Here is a 19306-nt window from a genome sequence, read left to right as displayed (position 1 = left end):
GAAGAGCTTTATAGGTGAGGAGGAGGATTTTAAATTCTATTCTACATTTTACAGGGAGCCAGTGCAGAGAAGCTAGTACAGGAGAGATGTGATCTCTTTTTCTAGTTCCTGTCAGTACTCGTGCTGCAGCGTTCTGAATTAATTGGAGCGTTTTAATGGACTTACTGGGGCAACCTGATAATAAAGAGTTGCAGTAATCCAGCCTTGAAGTAACAAATGCATGGATTAGTTTTTCTGCATCTGTCTGTGATAGTATGTGTCTAATTTTTGTAATATTACGTAAATGAAAGAAGGCAGTCCTAGAGGTCTGCTTCATGTGGGAGTTAAAAGACAAATCCTGATCAAAGATAACTCCAAGATTCCTGACAGTGGTGCTAGAGGCCAAGGTAATGCCATCTAGAGTAACTATATCTTTAGACAGTGAGTCTCTAAGGTTTTTGGGGCCAAGAACAAGAATTTCGTTTTTTTGAGTTTAACATCAGAAAATTGCAGCTCATCCAGGATTTTATGTCCTTAAGACATGTTTGTAATTTAGATAATTGATTAATTTCATCAGGCTTGATCGATAGATATAACTGCGTATCATCTGCATAACAGTGAAAGTTAATGGAGTGATTCCTAATAATGTTGCCTAAAGGGAGCATATATAGAGTAAATAGTATTGGTCCAAGTACAGAACCTTGTGGAACTCCATGACTAACTGTAGTATTTATTGAAGATTCATCATTAACATGTACAAACTGCGATCTGATAAATATGACTTAAACCAGCTTAGTGCGGTTCCTTTAATGCCAATTTGATGCTCAAGTCTCTGTAAAAGAATATCATGGTCAATGGTGTCAAATGCAGCACTAAGATCTAATAATACAAGTACAAAGACAAGTCCATTGTCAGAAGCAATCAGAAGGTCATTATTAACTTTAACCAGAGCTGTCTCTGTGCTATGATGAACTCTAAATCCTGACTGAAAATCCTCAAATAAACTATTGTTATGTAGAAAGTCACACAACTCTTTGGCGACTACTTTCTCCAGAATATTAGACATGTCACCAATATTGTTTTTCCGTCATATCCTTTGTACTTTTTTTGCCATTATGGACGTAAAATAGGTCTTAAATTGGATTCATAATGGTTAAATTTAAGACTTTTTAGTCTTAAATTTAACCTGCCAAACTTGCAGAAAACCCTTTTTTCTTCCGCTCTTTGTGTTGAAAGCTGCCTGTACAATTAAAGGTTGTTATTGATGTTTGTAGTAAGTGGACCTATGTAAACTCTTCCATGTTAATTTTTTCCTTTTAGGTTAGACGATGTTCCACTGAGAGGCTTAAAGTTTCTGTCCCAGTCCACCGACTCTCTCCATCAAGGGACCAAAGTTAATGCTTCGACTGAGTCACTCACTGATGAAGGTACCATCAACACACACACACAAACTGTGAACACACAGAAAAACTGGAGAAAGCATATTTCATTGTGTGTCAGACAAAGCTGATCAACAGAAAGTTGTCTTTTATGTGGAAGCAGATGTTCCCTCCTAATTGTGTGTGTGTGTGTGTGTGTGTGTGTGTGTGTGTGTGTGTGTGTGTGTGTGTGTGTGTGTGTGTGTGTGTGTAGGTACTGAGATGATGGACAGTCAGCTGATGGGAGAGTTTGAGTTTGATGTTAAAGATCTGGAAGCTGATTCTTGGAGCGGCACGGTGGATAAGAAGTTCTTGAAAGCATTGAAGAAAGATGAAATCAAGAGACAAGACGTCATCTATGGTAAAATATATCGGTATCTGCGCCTATCAAGGCATTTTTTAACTGATTGGTATCAGTATTGGCTGCTTTTACCCGGGCTGCATTGGTGCATGGTGCAGCCATCGTTGACTCTCCACTGTCTCTTTCCTCAACTCTGTTGAGCTGCATTCGTGTGAGTGCAATGGCAGCCCCGTCTGCTGTGGAGTTTCACCGCGGGAGGGGCTGCTTCTGCTCAGAGGAGAGTAGCAGTAGAGATCTGACACAATCACACTCAACAAGCCACTGCAAGTGCAACAAAAATCCTGCAAACAAATAGCCAATGAGAGTAATTAATTAATGTAATTCACGCAAAAGATATACTTATCAGAATAGGTTACAGTTCATTCAGTTAACTTAGGCAGAGGCTGCACTGAAGCACCAAAGACTGGAGAGAGAAACAAGGACAAAACCAAAAAGATTATAGAAAGTTTGTTATTTGATACTTTATTATGTAAACATGTTTTATAAAAACATTAAGCCACAGCTTTGATGCAGGTATTTTTTTCTTGATGCATTGCAGAGCTATTTTACAGAAGCATATTGTATTCACTTGAAAAAAAATGCTGTCTTTGTCTGAAATAATGACTTATGTCATAATTCTGAGATATTTTCCATGCAAAAAACGAGATACCTCCAGCACCCTTTCAGCACCCCTGAGCCTAACCCAATTCTTGTATCTAGGCTCCGCTGAGGAACCGGAGGGAGGAAGGGAGGTTGGTGAGGTCCGTGCCCATGTACAGTGCCTAATCTTGTCGACTGATGTCAACTGTTTTTTTTGCCGTGAAAGTCTCTCATAATTATGACATAATGAATTAATTCAGAAAAACAAGTGAATGCAATACCCTTCCGTAGCTATTCAATTGTCAAGCATATATATTGGATTAATTTAACTAATTTTAATGTACTTGAAGTGTGCACTGTGCACCTGTTTTATCTAAAACAATATACACGTATCAGATCAAGACTCAGTATCAGCCAATACTCAATATTAAACGACTCAAATTGGATCCAGGCTAAAAAACCTTGATCAGGACATCCATACATACTAATTTTGGGAGGAAGATAAATTTTAGGTGTAAATGCTCCTGTCATGTTCCTACATATGGCGATAAGAGTCTTTTCTCTACTCAGAGTTGTACCAGACAGAGTTCCACCATGTGAGGACACTGAAGATCATGTCTGAAGTATACTATAAAGGCCTACAGAAGGAGCTGCAGCTTGACACTCACACTCTGGACAAGGTGATGCATGTGCTGTTTCACCTACAGTTGTGCATAAATGCAATATTAGAAACAAAAACATTGAATTGACACATTAAAGGCAAGTCTATCGATGATTCCCTGTAGATTTTCCCTGTTTTGGACAATCTGTTGGACATGCACACACATTTCCTCACCCTACTCCTGGAAAGAAAAAGAGCTTCATCATCTGAGGGACAGAACAATAACAGCTTCCTCATCTGTAGCATCGGGGATGTCCTTGTCAACCAGGTGAGTAAGATGAAGAAAAGTAGCTGCAGTGATTAAAACACCACCTACTCTGGGCCAGTGTTTGTGTGTATACTATATTTATGCTCAACCATGTTGTGATACATTTATATTCAGTTATGTCCAGGGTGGAGTGTTATAATTCCCTCTACAGCACTTAAAGCTCATCCTCATGTGTTAGGTGGGTTTCTTGAAGGGATACTATATTAGACTGTAATGTTTTAATCCTGTTCATAACTTGCTTGACCTTTTTTGTTTTTTGTAACCCTCTGCAGTTCTAGGATGTAATTCTAATCTTAAGATCAACAGACATATGGACCAAATGTTTTGAATCAACACTTTCAGTAATTTCAGACTAAACAAAGAAGAGAAAGAACAAAAAACAAAATTATTCCCCTCGGCCATCATTAATCCACCTGGATATTACCCCGTCAGGTGTTCCCCACCTTCATATATTGGACCTCCAGATAGCAAAAAGCTGGTCCACACAGCGTGAGGATCAGTATAGCTATGCTGATGTAAGAATCAAAAATAAAAACAACCAACAGAATAAGCGTAACTACTCTGCTACTGCGATTCAGAAAATTCTTTTAAAGCAACCCAGCAATGAAAAACGCTTCCACATTTGCTTAATTAAACAGTGCATATTAAACCAAAGAATTGTTCCTTATCATAGACCGGGGATGGAGAGCGATCAGAACTCAGTGTAACAACTTAACTAACTTTCACTGTACTCTCCACTCCCGTCTACATTGTATCAAAATATCAGAACAATGTTCCATCAGTAGTTTTAGATTACGTTTCCGACGGTGTCATCTGTTCATCAATACCTCCGTCCGGATGATTATCCGACTGGATCTTTTTAACGAACCGTTCGGCTTCGTCGGCGCTGTTGAAGATGTGTGAGCGCTCCTTGTAGGTTACAATACGCCGGGCAGGAGGGATCGTACCGTACCGGAGCCCCAGTGAACGGAGTTGTCACCTCACCTCCTCTAACTCTTTTGGCTTCTTGTGCGTCTCCGCCATCATGTCTTGGTAGAACCTCACCGGCTGATTCTTGTAGAGGACCTGCCTTTTCGCCCGCGCCGCTCTCATCACCGCTTCTTTGTCTTTGTAATTCAGAAATTTCATTATGAGGGTTCTGGGTGTGGAGCCCGTGTTATGTTGTCTTCTTGGTCCAAGCCTGTGTGCTCTTTCCACCGTAATTTTCCCCCGGAGCGGTGCTAGCTCCAGCGCCTCCGGTATCCAGCTCTCCAGGAATCCACAGGTGTCTTCACCTTCTGCGCCCTCAGGCAGATTAGCCAGCCGTACATTGGAGCGACGTGAACGAGTTTCCAGGTCAAGCAGTTTCTCTTCCAAGTCTTTATTTTTCCCCTCTAGATTTTTCACCTTATCTTGGAGTGCAGTCACATCGTCCTCTGTTGTTGAGATTCTCTTCCGAGCAGTCTGTAATGTCTCTCCTTACATTTTCAATCGCAGACATGATGTTATCGAATTTGGACGAGACCTCAGACTTCATGGTTTTAATAGCTGCCAGTATTGTTGTCAAAGAGGTACCGGACTCTTCCCTGGCAGTAGTAGTGTCTCCCTCCGGCTGTTACTCGGGGCCAGAGCTAGCATCGGGGGCAGCGCTAACGCTAACTTCCATGGTCTCGTTGTTAGCAGTGAGCTTGGCCTTGGCAGTTGAAGTTGTGAAATTAGTCAGGTCGGTTGGTTGTGTCCAGCCGTGATTTGTCTTCCTTAGTTTCATCGGTATTTTCTTGAGCCTTGATGTTGCAGTTGGGCTGAATGACGCATAGAATGAAGCTTTTAGAAAGGATTTGAAGGGTCGAGTAGCGAAGCAGTCTTACACGCCTCTACTCAGCAAGCCGCCATAACCGGAAGTTCTAAAATATAAACTTTTTAAAAATCTGAGCACAAGCTGTATTGACAGATCATTCACTCTCTGCTTAACCAACTTGTCTTGCATTAGAAAAGGTTAAACAACCAAAAAACTAATAGAATAATGGCCAAGTGTCAGGGAGAAGACCAGTGCATTTGTATGATTGTTAGGAATTAAGAAAATACAAAATACAGACGGAGAATTGTATAAAAAATTCAGAAACATATCAGCTCAAAATTCATCCAAATCATTTATTTGACACAAACTTGGGTTCATTGTAAAGTTGTTCTGTGCTGTTATTGTTATGCATTTCACTTGGTTGTCGTTCAATTTCAATAATATGTGCTTTGATCCAATGTAAATATTATTTAATATGATACTTGACTTGATTTGCTCTTTTTTATTTTGTCATGTGTCTTGGCAATTTCCACAGCAGATTTTGTGTTTCCACCTCTAGCACAAAAAAATAAGTGGGATTTTTCAGTAATGGGTTAACAATAATACATGGGGGTTTCCCATTAATTACTTAGATAATGGCACCAATGGTCTAATTTCCCCTGTCGCCACAGTCTCCTCCCCAAAAAACAAAACAAAACAAAACAAAACACCTGTCACACTGCTCTGCAGAGAAACACACACAGGGACAGACACTCTAGGTAAACCAGGTAAAGTCCTGATGTCATCCGTTACCAGGCTGTTTTCGATCGTTTCAACAACTCACCTGCTGTTGTAAAAACGGAATCGATGGTTGTGCTTTTTGGGTGACTTTACTGTTGAAAAAATCCACAGAGATATATACAATATGATTAAAGTAGTTAGAGAGTTAAGTAATAATAATAATAATAATAAATTATATTTATAGAGCGCTTTTCTAGGACACTTCACATAAGGTAATTAATACAACACACTAAAAACATATATATATATATATATGTGTGTGTATATATATATACATATATATGTGTGTATATATATGTGTATATATATACATATATATTTGTGTATATATATACATATATATCTATAACACTCAACAAAGAATCATCAACATTAAAAGCTGTTCTGAAAAGGTGGGTTTTGGTCAGTGATTTGAAGGTGGATGGATCAGTATAGTCTTGGATTTGTTTGTGGAGAGAGTTCCAGAGGGAGGGGGCAGCAATGGAGAAGGCTCTGTCACCCCAGGTACGATGCTTGGTCCTCAGTGGTGGAGACAGGCGGTTGGCATCAGAAGAGCGGAGGCCTCTGCAAGGACTGTGGCGATAGAGCAGGTCTATGAGGTAGGAGGGGGCCTGGTTGTGGAAGGCTTTGTGAGTTAGGAGAAGGACTTAATATTGGATCCGTGTTAGACAGGGAGCCAGTGGAGGTTCTGTAGGACAGGGGTAATGTGGGTACAGGTGAGCTGCATATGTTGTTACAATAGTCTATTTTGGATGTGATGAAAGTGTGGATGAGGGTCTCAGCAGCAGAGGAGAGTGAGGGCGGAGGCGCGCAATGTCAGGTGGAAGAAGGCAGTTCTGGTGATTTGGTTGACATGGTGTTCAAAGGAGAGGTTGCTGTCAATGATAACTCTGAGGTTGTGGATGTGTGAGGAGGGAGACAGAGTGGTGTTGTTAAGGGTGAGACCGAAGTTGTTTGTGTTGTTGGTAAGGGATTTGGGAATTTATATTTCAGATTTGTCACAGTTGAGTTTGAGGAAGTTGCATGCATCCATGATGGTGGTTTTGGATTTAGTGGAGATGTAGAGCTGGATGTCATCAGCATAACAGTGGAAGCGGAGACCATGACGGCGTATGAGGTTACCAATGGGGAGAATGTACAGGATGAACAAGAGGGGGCCAAGCACTGAACCCTGAGGGATGCTTTGGGACAGGAGTGGACAAGGTTTATTGATATTGATGAACTGTTGTGTGTTTGTGGGATATGACCTTAGCCAGGAGAGGGCAGCACCAGTGATGTTGAGGGAGGACTCAAGGTGGGAGAGAAGAATGGTGTGGTTGATAGTGTCAAAAGCTGCAGTGAGGTCCAGAAGGATGAGAATGTTGAGGTGACCAAAGTCTGAGGAGAGGAGGAGGTTGTTGGGGACTTTGAGGAGGGCTGTTTCTGTGCTGTGTTGTGAAATGGTTCAAACAGGTCATTGGAAATGAGGTGGGCTTTGTGTTGGGAGGCAACAACATGTTCCAGTATTTTTGACAGAAAGGGAAGATTGGAGATGGGCCGGAAAGTGCTCATGGTGTCAGGATTAAGACTAGTTTTTTTGAGGATGGGGGTAACAGCAGCCAGTTTGAGTGTTTTGGGGACAGAACTAGTGCTGAAGGAGGAGTTAATGATTTCTATGACGACTGAGGAGATGACTGAGAGACATTCCTTGACAAGATTGGATCGTACAGGATCTAGGGTGCAAGTGGAGCTCTTCATTCCTACCATGAAAAGTAGGATAGCTCCATGGGGGAAACAGGGGGAAACTGAGGCAGGGGCTGAGTGGTAAGGGGAGGTGGGGAGGTGTAGAAGGCAGGGGAGGTGGTGATGCTGCTGTAGATTGGATCAATTTAAAAAAACAAAAAAAAAGTAAGTAGTGAAATTACTTTATTTAAACTGTTATTAGCATCATTGGCCTTAGCAGTATTCAGGCAGAAGAAAGGTCAAGGGGTTTATTATCTGGCAACTCCAATACAACTTCAATTTAATTTTGCCTTCCTCATATTTTAATGTTTTTGATTTCAGTTTTCAGGCTCCAGTGCTGATAGTATGAACAAAGTTTATGGGAAGTTCTGCAGTCGACACAATGAAGCTGTCAATCTCTACAAAGACCTGTATGCCAAAGATAAACGCTTCCAGGCTTTCATCAAGGTCAGCACTCATCTGACACCAGCTCATTTCTATATTTTCAGCAGTGCTGTGGTTCATCTGCATGTTATTTGCTTCTGAACTGACCTTTGTGTATCTTTGTGCTTGTGCAGAAGACAATGAGCAGCAGCATTGTGCGGAGGCTCAGTATTCCAGAGTGCATTTTGTTGGTTACTCAAAGGATCACCAAGTATCCTGTTCTGATCCAGAGGATACTCCAGCATACTAAAGGTTAGGGTGAAGATACCTGTAACATGTCTCTGAAAATCTCCACAGTCAACACTCTCTTGTGGACATTGTATTGTTTATTTGGAATAAGTGTAAAAACTGCCATCATAGTGTGTGTGAGATAGAGTTTTGTACTCTTTCTCAACCTGATTGGACCTGACCCAACTCGTCGGGTTAAGGCCAAGTTGGGGCCCAAAACTGCTGTCATAGCTCGGGCTCAAGTCAGGCTTGAACAAAATAGATTTTTTATATATATACATATATTTAATATTTTAATAATAATGTCACTGTAATAGTTGGGGAAGGTCTAATTTTTTAAGTTACCTTACAAACCATTTATTCATTAACAATAAACAGCGATTAATAATCTGATCTAATGCATGTATTAATCGGAATTAAGTATATAATAAATGGAGTAGAGACAGAATTGTTCGCCACAGTATCATACAGTACATGGGATAATGAAACAAAATAAGAGGAACAGTGTTTTATGTGGTAACCTCTCTGCTATGACAGACTCAGATGAAGACCACAGCTGTGTTTGTGAAGCACTTCGCTGTGTCAAGGAGCTGATCACAGCTGTGGACAGTAAAGTCAATGAGCAGGAGAAGAAACAGAGACTGAGGGAGGTCTACAGGTAAACTACATACTGTATAATAGCTGTGCTGGGGAAAAATGTTTGTTATGTTTAATGTATGTATGTATCAGCTTCTAGATTTGCAGATGGGAAGGATTTAACTCATCAAAGCAGTACAATATACAGAACTGGCTAGTAATACTAATACTGTTTTCTTTTCTCTCTGTGACTCTGTGACAAATAGGTGAAAGGCCACATATGTCACAGAGAGTCTAAAATAAAATCATAAAAGCTGAGGTTCAAAGCTAATTATGGTTCTTGGAAACAGCAGTTGAGTGTATTTACTGAAGAGCAGGCAATATGATAGATTTCCTTATACTCATTTCTTTCCTCTTGTTAATTGCTGCATATTGTATGGTTTCCCAATTTATCCTCTCCTAATGTGGAAATTAACCTTTCTCAGTTGTGTCACATTATATGAATATATATATATATATATATATAATATGTAATAAATATATACATATATATATATATATACAAGCAGAACAAAAGTTTACAGATTTAAGCACCTGGAACCTTTTCTCAATCCAAATGTGTTTGACCAATGCACTTCTTTGTAACTCAGTGACTACTTCTCATGCACAAAATATTCTGGGTTTTGCCCTTATTCTGAAAATATCCCTCCCTCTTTCATTTGTATTTTTTAATGTGTTTTATGACTTTTTCTTTCTCCCTGACCCACCAGAACAGCACCGTCTCAGTTTGCAGGGACCTGCTGATATATGCTGATAATGAGATAGTGATGAGTTAGTTATTTTTTTCAGCTCAGGTGTCAAAATCAGCAGGGGAAGGCACGTAGAAACAGCTGTTTAGCTACCTGTGCTCTCTCTCCAGGCCCAGGAGAGATGCTATTTTATTTATAATTCTAATGTACCTCATAGTCTCCTTCATAAACAAGCAGAATATAGAGAAAATAACTGACCAAACTTATGTGTATTATATAGAGGTCTGTATGATTACACTGTAGCAGCCTTCTGTCATATTCAGGTGATTTAAAAATAAAGGTTAATTCATTATACGCAATACACAACTGTGCATAACAGCACTGTAGTGTGTGCTCATTCTTCTTTAACCGCACAAAACTGAATCACGGTTAAAAGTTCCGTTTACAACCACAAAAAGCAGGACAGTCTGTTTGTCGGATGGTCTGTCTGTCTGTCTCTGTTTATTGATCACCTCTGCTTTCAGTAATATGGACAGCACCGCAGAACCACTTACATCAAGAAAGCTCAGTGTGTTTTCACCACTATTCCACTTCTACCCCCACTTCCAGATATGGTTAATGAGCTTTCTTGAAATAACTTCCAGGTTAGGCATCCAGGCATTGAGGCATTTGTTGCAGCTCACCAAAAACGTGAGCTCCACTCACAATGCATAACTGCACGCACGCCTAGCTATTTATCTGAGACTATGGTGTAGTGGGTTGATTTGACTTAAGTGTACATTTGAGATTACACATACAGGCAGGTGTGCCATATGTTGCACTAAATCATTTGTAGCGTATGTTACACACACACGCTGTGTCAATTCATGTAAACACCTTATCTAAATGAAGCAACCAGCACGACACCTATGTCACCTATGTGTAATGCCTATGTGCCCATTGTGAGTGTATGTAAATTCAATTCAATTCAATTCAATTTTATTTGTATAGCGCCAATTCATAACAGAAGTTATCTCAGGACACTTTTCAAATAGAGCAGGTCTAGACCGAACTCTTTAACATTAATTACAGAGACCCAACAGTACCACCATGAGCAAGCACTTTGTTGCCATGCATTCATACATTTGGTCAGATCTTTAGTAGTAGGCGTTTGTTGTTCCCTGTTCCCTGAATGGTGTCTTTTTTATTCAGGTATAGCGTGTAGATATGGCATTTCCTACAGTTTGCCAAAGTACACGTGTACATGTATATGTGCAGGTACGCATATGAGGAATGCAGTGAATGTACTGCATGTTAGTTGGCTAAATTGTTCTGCACCTCATCTCCTTGGGAGAGGGGGCTGTAACCGACATACATGCTTCTAAAAGATCAGTAGGCAGTTCACAAACAGCTGAGAGCTCACAAACTATTAAACTGTATGCTTTCATAACATGACAACTTTGGCCCACAGAATCCTTTTCAGAGACAAAAATGTTCTAAAAATAGGCTTATAAATTGTAATAAAGGTACACTGCAGGGCAGCAGCTTTGAATGAACAATTAACCTACCTTACTGCAGTCACACTCTTATTGCCTACTCCAAAAGAGACCTCAATATTTCTAAAATCCTGGCTATGGACTTGCCCTTATGAAAAGCTAATATTTAGAATAGTGGAAAATGAAATTAGTGTGCATTGAAACGTAGTCAGTGTGGACAAGAGATACATGTCTGAAAAGTAAACACATTTTATTTGATCTCCAGTCGCACTGATAGCAAGTCCATCATGAGGATGAAGAGTGGTCAGATGTTTGCTAAAGAAGACCTGATCAGAGGGAGGAAGCTATTGCATGATGGAGCGCTGCAGCTGAAAAACACGGCTGGACGACTCAAAGGTTTAAGATGTTTCCAGTCTTCATGCAACTTTAAACACATGCTTTCCTTGTTTTGTTCTTCAGTCCTCTCACAGCAGACAGGAAGTTACTATCATCTTTGTTTCTTGGTGTTGCAGATGTCCATGCCATGCTCCTGTCTGACGTACTGGTCTTTCTTCAGGAAAAAGACCAGAAATATGTGTTTGCCTCACTGGTAAGTAGCATGTTGCATTTTTTATATCTAACAATGGTGTATACGACTTTCAGACTCCATGTCACACTAGAGCACCAGCATCTCAGACCTAAACAAATAATTTTATCTTCCAGATCATAAAACACTCACAAAATAAAATGGTAAATGGACTGTATTCATATAGCGCCTTTCTAGTCTTTTCACCACCAAGTTCCAACTGCTCACCGGAACGGAAACTAATCATTCATACATACACATTCATACACCGATGCATAGGGAGCAATTTGGAGTTCAGTGTCTTACTCAAGGACACTTCGACATGCAGCGAGAGGGGATCAAACCGCCAACCTTCCAATTATTGGACAACCCGCTCTACCGCTGAGCCACAGCCGCCCTGGCTCACCAAGACAATTTTTGTCAGTCCTAACATTCGCCAACTCTGGTTCGGTAGAAATAAATCCTTAATTCACAGAAGTAGATGAGAAAAACAGTAATTTCAGTTGCTATTCTCAAAGGCAACAGCTGCAAACATCACTCACACTCACACTAACATGCACATGCGGCTGGACCGGGGAAGTAAACAATGCTCAGGGATCAACTAGGGAGACTCCACTAAATATTTACATAGCAAATACTTGTTTGCTGCTATATTAATGTTCTATATCTCGTTTGTATAACCTTTAATTTAAATAAACAGTGAATGCTCAGTCCATCCATATTTTCATGAAGATTCAGTTTGACTTGGAACTCTCTGTCCTTAGGACCAGCGCTCTACAGTTATCTCTTTACAGAATCTGATTGTCAGAGAAGTGGCTAATGAGGAGCGAGGTCAGTCATTTTCTTTCTCTCCTATGTTGCATTTGTTTTGTGATTTTCTTTTCTTTTTATACACTGTGTTACATCCTTTTCTTAGACTTTAAACAACTCAGTTGGTCATGTTGGATGTTGGACAAACAGTATGGTTATGTTCAACCAGCACTCAATTCTAATTTATTGCTCAGATCTGATTTGTTTGGCTGTTCACTGTTTTTTAAATGTGGCCCATATCAGATTCCAGTGTGAACAGGTCAGGCTCCTGGAGCGCCCCGCATGACAACCGTAGGTCTAGAATGACGTAAAAGTTACATGTATTCTGATGACTGTTCATGCTGAAGTCACATTGCAAAAACATATGAAAGTGGCCCAAATCAGAAAAGAAAGAGATTCCATGTGGTTTGTCCTGTTCACACAGTCATAAAAAATCTGATCTGTCACATATGAGTCTAAACGTGGCCCATGATACAAATAAACCTGACAATGTACGTATTGTATGTAAGTGTATGTATGTGTGTGTATATGGATGTATGTGTATATGTGTGTATATATGTCAATCAATTATGTCAATCAGTGAATTGGGTAAATACAGACATTCAGTTGTTCATGGGAAAAACACTGATGCAGGTTTTGTCTCCTGCAGGTCTCTTTCTGATCACAGCTGGTACAGACAGACCAGAGATGGTGGAGGTGTTGGCCAGCAGTAAGGAGGAGCGCAACACATGGAGGGCCATTATACAGGACGCCATGCACTGCATGTGAGGACACACACAATATATTCTGTTCTCATTCTTATTACTGTGACTAACTATGCATGTGTAGGACCCCCTTTTACAGCCAAAGCAGCCCTGACCCATCAAGCCATGGACTCCACTAGACCTCTGAAGGTGCACTGTGGTATCTGATACCAACACGTTAGCAGCAGATCCTTTAAGTCCTGTACGTTTATCCTCCATGTATCAGATATGTTTGTCCAGCACATCCCACAGATGCTTGATTGGATTGAGATCTGGGGAATTTTGAGGCCAAGTCAATACATTGAACTTGTTGTTGTGTTCCTCAAACCATTCCTAAACCCTTTTTGCTTTGTGGCACAGCGAATTATCCTGCTGAAAGAGGTCACTGCCATCAGGGAATACTGTTTCCATGAAAGAGTGCACATGGTCTGCAACAATGCTTAGATAGGTGTCATGTGTCATCCACATGAATGGCAGGACCCAAGGTTTACCGACCAAACATCACCCCAAAGCATTACACTGCCTCTGCCGGAGTGCCTGTCGCCGGTTCACCAGTTTTCTTTCCTTGGATCACTTTTGATAGGCACTGACCACTGGTGACCGGGAACACCCCACAAGAGCTGCAATTTTAGAGATGCTCTGACCCAGTCGTAAAGCCATCACAACTTGACCCTTGTCAAAGTCGCTCAAATCCTCACGCTTGCCCATTTTTCAAACACATCAGTTTTGAGGACAAAATGTTAACTTGCTGTGAGTGAACTGTACTCAGTAACGAAGGGTGACAGGAAAGATATGATAGACTTTATTGATCCCACACTGGGGAAATTCACTGGGGGAAGAGAGAAGAGGACAACACACAGCAAAGAGCCATAGGTTGGAGTTGAACCCATGGCCACTGCAACCAAAAATCTAGTCAATGAAGTCAGTGAGCAAAATGTTATCTTAAAGAATAGGAATGATGCCCAAAGTTAGAAAAAAAAGAAAAAGTGGTCTGATTGTCCCAACAGATACTCAACTCTGACATAATGCACTGCAGCAATTTAACAGTTCTTTAAATGTTACAGTTCAACAGTTGTGTCTTTCAAAGACGGCTTAATTTTGGGAAATATTTGAACATCCTACTTGGGGTTTGTTGACAGTGAGAAAGAAGAGGATGAGGGAGTTCCTAGTGAAACAGAAGAAGACAGGAGACAGCAGGACAACAGAGCAAAGGAGATCCGAGGTGAACACCCACAGATCTTACTATATTGTATCATATTGTGTTCTGTCCTTGCATTAATTTAATGGTATATGAAAATATTGATACACTTCAGTATCATAATGTTTTTTGTGATATTGTATATTTTTTATATTTATGACTGTATTGATTTTTGTGTTAAACCCCCAACCGCTAGATAGCAGTGTTGTAAATGTAAACTGAGTGCTATGATGATATATGTTACAAATGCAGATCCCGCTCTTCTGATTGCATAAAGAAAGTTAACTTTGTTTACTCAGTGTTATTTTTATGCATATGGGAGTATGTTTTTTATACTATGACAGTTTTCCTAAAATGAATTTTTTTTAAATCGCAATATATCACTTGGCCTACACTATTACATTGTACAGTATCGCCATATATTTAATCATAATGATGCATATCGTATTGCCAGATTCTTCCCAATACACAGCACTATCAGTCATACATGAATTTGTGTTTTGCTCCAGAGCTTCTACGAAGGAAAGATGAACAAATCATCTCTTTATTGGAGGAGAAGGTCCACATCTTCAGAGACCTGAGTGACTATAATCCCACACTCAATGATATAAACCCACCAGTCAGGGAGCGGATGTTGTTCAGGGCCACACCTGATGATGTCACAAAGGGGGAGCCAATCATAAAGGATGCCCTGAGGGAAAGTAAGCAGGGTTTTGAGGTTATGTCATACTCTGTGTGTCCAAGAGATCAAATGAGTATAATCATTTTTTCCATCTCTCTCTTCTTAGTGGAGACCTTGCATGCTTTGGTAAGCAGTTGTGTTGGTGGAGCAGGTTGCAGTGTTCCAGTTGGCCTGGCAGGGGGCAGTGTGGGACCAGTCTCTCTGCCCAGGAGAGCTGAGACTTTTGGAGGCTTTGACAGTCATCAGATGAACAGCAGCAAGAGTAAGACACATACAGGCATGCACAGGGATATAATTTTCCTTTGAGGAATGATTTTATCTTGACAATATGGCAGCAGGTTTATCCCATATGTTAGCTGATGATTACCTGCTGTGATAAAAACTCCTCTTTTGTTCTCTATCCTCAGATGGAGAGAAGGAAGAGGGAGATGAATCACTGGACCTCCGAAGGACTGAGTCAGACAGTGTGTTGAAGAAGGTGTGCGTGCGTGTGTGTTTGTTTTTGTGTATCCACAATGCATTATTTATGAATGCATTTTGTTCCCAGATCTCTTTTGAAAAATCTATCTCAGTGTACCTGATAAACAACTATAACTATAATAATTATAATTATAATAGAAATGACTGATGATGATGACGACAACAGCCACAACGATGGGGGACGATGGACATTAATAATAATAATTACATTTATAATAATCTTAATAATAATAATAATAATTATAATATCAGTAATATTAGCTACGTGCCACATTTGCCCTTTCATACACATTAACAAAGTGATGGCAGTCCATCTAACAGAAACTAACTCATTCATACACATTCACACACCGATGTAAAGCATTCAGTATCTTGCTCAAGGATACTTCGACAGGGTGTCCGGTCAGCTCAGTCTGTAGAGCTGGCGACCCATGTACTGAGGCTGAGTCCCTGCTGCAGCGGCCCATGGTTCGAATACGACCTGCGGCCCTTTGCTGCGTGTCATCCCCACTCTCTCTACCCCCCTTTCCTGTCTATCTTCATCTGTCCCTATCAAATAAAGGTAATAAAAAGGCGGGAGGAGTCGGGGATTGAACCGACAACCTGCCAAAGATGGTTGTCACACAAGGCTTACTTCCTATTGCCAGATGGTAGCACTGTGACTATGACTGAAGAATATATTAGTATGTCAGTGTGTTCAGACTGGGATTGATCATCATTTAATGGCGACACATCAACATTTTGACACATCTCTATGGGAATACCATTCAATGAAAACTCACACGCTTCAAGGTCTTAAGGGTCTTTCAAGCTGGATCTGGTCAACAGGAGGAGCATGTCAAAGTATATAACAACTTTCTATTGCCAGTAGGTGGCGCTAGGAGTATGACAATTTTAAAGCAATTTTTATACATGTTGGTGAAACGTATCGCAGGTTTTTTAGGGGGGAATTTTCTGTTTTTTGCAATTAGTTAGCTAATTCTAATTACTTTAATTGCCCAGCGTGCAACTCTTAGCAACCAAAATTAATCACAACTGCTAAGCCTATAGATGACATTCAAATTCTAAAAGTTCATGCTCGGTTTCATATAGGCCATAGGAGTTTACAGTAGACTATATTGAAGGGATTGACATGACATTTGCAAAGTTCAGACATTCATGAGGTCACACTGTTCAGTTATTCTGTGTCAGTATCTATCTCTACATCATACATACATCTACCATCATAAACATTTTACCTGCTAAACATCAGCGTGGTAACATTGCTATTGTGAGCATGTTAGAATTTTCTTATTAGCAGTTTGCTGGTTTGGAAATCCCTTTCAAATAGTTAAAATCAACTCATGTTCCTAATTCCACTCACTAGTAGAAATGTAATAAAGAGGATGTTGGAAGTTTTCTTACAGCCCCTATCTAATGACCGTGAGAAGAAGTGCAGCTTCCAGCCATACTGTCAATGCTTCCAGCACAGATGTCATTGCTAATACCACTGAAAGGGCCAGCAGCAGACAAAGATGACACAACAATGTATCATTTTGTGTGTGTGTGTGTGTGTGTGTGTGTGTGTGTGTGCGCGCCCCTCAGGGAGCCACTTCCAGCCTTCAGATGCTGCTGAAAAGAAACAGTGAGGTAAGTATGTGGGCTTCTTGTTACAGCCCTGCCCAACCCACTGCCCTGTTTATAACAGTCACTGCATAGTTAATTGAGTCACCACCACTAAACTTCCTTGTTAGGTCTAAAGTTTGAGTTACAATAGTTTGCAAGAGTGCGAGTATAAACGCAATACACAGACTGCAAAGGGGGACTAGTGAGTAGATAGTGCTCTGTGTTTTAACATCACCGACAACCTATGTAGTCTCATTTAGCCACTTGTTAGCAACCACCTTTTCTAAGACACATAAAAGCTTCAACATTCCCAGGTGGGGTATCCAATGACATCTTCAATGAAATCTTTTAAGCTTGTGTTAACCACAGACCCTATTTCAGGTATCTAGCCAAAAACTGAAGGCTTGTTGACCCAAATTACAAAAAAAAATAAACATATTTTCCCAATTACAAAAATACAAATCCTCATTAAAGAAATATATTATTCTTTGAACATTATACTGAAAAGTGTGGTGTTATTTCTTTGTTTAATTCCAATCTACCATCTGGAGTCTTTTATGTTGGTTGGCCCTTACTGTCTGACTTTTCCACTGTAACTGTCTTTATAATCTTAAATGACTATGCTGCAATTTTTAGCGTTGCTACAGTTAAGTTTTATGATTTTGATCTACTGTGTCCAGTGTTTGACATTCATTACCCAGCAGGCATTGTCACATGAGTACAAATCTGTAAATTAATATTATGTGAGAATGAAAGTAGAGATGAACACAGTTGTTGGTATAATTCTTTGGAGAAATGGACTAAAATACCTTTCTTTCATAAGATCTGACTGTGATATCATATCATGCCTACATCAAGTAGTTTCTGGGTCTTAAAATAGTTTTAACTGTTATTACTGAAAATGTTATTTAATGCTGCGTTTCTCCAGCAGGTCCAAAACAGTGTGACAAATCTTCACGACCTGCTGATTTCACTGCAGGTGCCAGAAACACACGTACAGTTCCTCTACAGTAAAACGATGTCTGTATTTAACTTTCACTTTTGTTATAAAACCATCTTCTCCTGCCTCTAGGCTGTGGTGGTCCAGCAGGACTCGTTCATCGAGGACCAGCGGCAGGCCCTGAGCGACCGGCTCACCGCAAACTCTTCCAGACATTCGTCCTCTACCTCACTTTCTTCCTCTTCTTCCTCCCGCCCCTCCTCCCTCATCGAGCAGGAGAAACACAGGAGTCTGGAGAGACAGCGACAGGAGGCAGCCAGCCTGCAGGTTTACTTTCACTGCTGCTTCCTTTTCACATAATGAATCATGGCTGCAGTGAAATTAGATTTGCAATATATTTATCTTTAGGATTATCTGTACTTTACATTTATTTTAATCAATTTAATAAAATTTTCCACGCCCAAACCCCAGACTTCACTCATTATAACATCTACATACCTTTTGTGGTTTGTTTCAGAAACAGCAGGCTGCACACCAGGAAGAAAAGAGAAGGAGAGAGAAGGTATGGGAGTTGAAAGAGAAAGGACTGGCAGAGCGGGAGGAGAGGCTAAGGGTTGAGGAGGAGGAGACCAGGAGGAGAGGTCAGGAGCTGATGGAGGAGAGAGAGACCCTGCAGAGGAAGAAAGAGGAGTACCAGAGAGACCTGGAAAGGCTGAGGGAGGCTCAGAGGAGGCTGGAGAGAGACAAGGAGGCTCTGAGGAGAGACACAGAGAGACTGGAGGCTATGAAGAGAGATGAGGTCAGAGTCCATTTATGATGCGGGCAGGCTAATGAAGCTAAACTGGGCTCAAAATGAGCCTATTTCTGTAATCAAAGCCAAGGTACAGCTCCTCTCCTCTGGTCCACCAAAGTCCATGAATCATTTGTTCTTTTTAAATTCAATCTAGAAAACCATTATTTTTGTTATTCATTTATGAATCCAACACAAAAAACATATACTGGCTTCTTTTTCGTGCCTTCTATTCAATGCACACGTCACACATTTCTGCCAATAGATCCTCTTCTTAAATGTTATCCACTGGACCTTTAAGCCACGTCCGTAGCTGCCAGTAGTTTCTCAAAGGATGCTGGTTCTTCCGCATAGCAAGTGCATTGCTTGAACCCTGGCAAGATGGATTTGTGATCTTGGGAATCCAGCTCAATGTTCAGTTTTAACTTTAATGTGTGTTTTTTTTAGTGATCTGTGATCTCAGGTGCCTGCTATCCTTGTGTGGAATACAATGCTAT

General features: G+C 40.5%; 1 protein-coding gene across 5 annotated transcripts in view; it reads left to right on the top strand.

Moving 5' to 3' along the window:
* akap13 (A-kinase anchoring protein 13) overlaps positions 1-19306 on the top strand; it is a 137239-nt gene that overhangs the window by 112416 nt on the left and 5517 nt on the right. For 4 of the 5 annotated variants that reach the window (XM_051383118.1, XM_051383117.1, XM_051383114.1 and 1 more), the window contains 19 exons: positions 1300-1406; positions 1612-1758; positions 2908-3017; positions 3123-3266; positions 7867-7992; positions 8103-8220; positions 8734-8854; positions 11262-11392; positions 11509-11585; positions 12326-12392; positions 13021-13135; positions 14254-14336; positions 14822-15013; positions 15101-15256; positions 15402-15472; positions 17059-17103; positions 18008-18058; positions 18152-18346; positions 18537-18818. In XM_051383118.1, the coding sequence (XP_051239078.1) occupies positions 1300-1406; positions 1612-1758; positions 2908-3017; positions 3123-3266; positions 7867-7992; positions 8103-8220; positions 8734-8854; positions 11262-11392; positions 11509-11585; positions 12326-12392; positions 13021-13135; positions 14254-14336; positions 14822-15013; positions 15101-15256; positions 15402-15472; positions 17059-17103; positions 18008-18058; positions 18152-18346; positions 18537-18818 (2338 nt within the window). The remainder of the gene's footprint in view (positions 1-1299; positions 1407-1611; positions 1759-2907; positions 3018-3122; positions 3267-7866; positions 7993-8102; positions 8221-8733; positions 8855-11261; positions 11393-11508; positions 11586-12325; positions 12393-13020; positions 13136-14253; positions 14337-14821; positions 15014-15100; positions 15257-15401; positions 15473-17058; positions 17104-18007; positions 18059-18151; positions 18347-18536; positions 18819-19306) is intronic. The other variant, XM_051383116.1, reaches the window with a different exon arrangement.

The sequence above is a fragment of the Dicentrarchus labrax genome, unplaced genomic scaffold, assembly GCF_905237075.1.
Source record: "Dicentrarchus labrax unplaced genomic scaffold, dlabrax2021, whole genome shotgun sequence".
Lineage (NCBI taxonomy): Eukaryota > Metazoa > Chordata > Actinopteri > Moronidae > Dicentrarchus > Dicentrarchus labrax.
The sequence above is the reverse complement of the archived record's forward strand: the minus strand, read 5'-3'. Positions and strand labels throughout refer to the sequence as shown.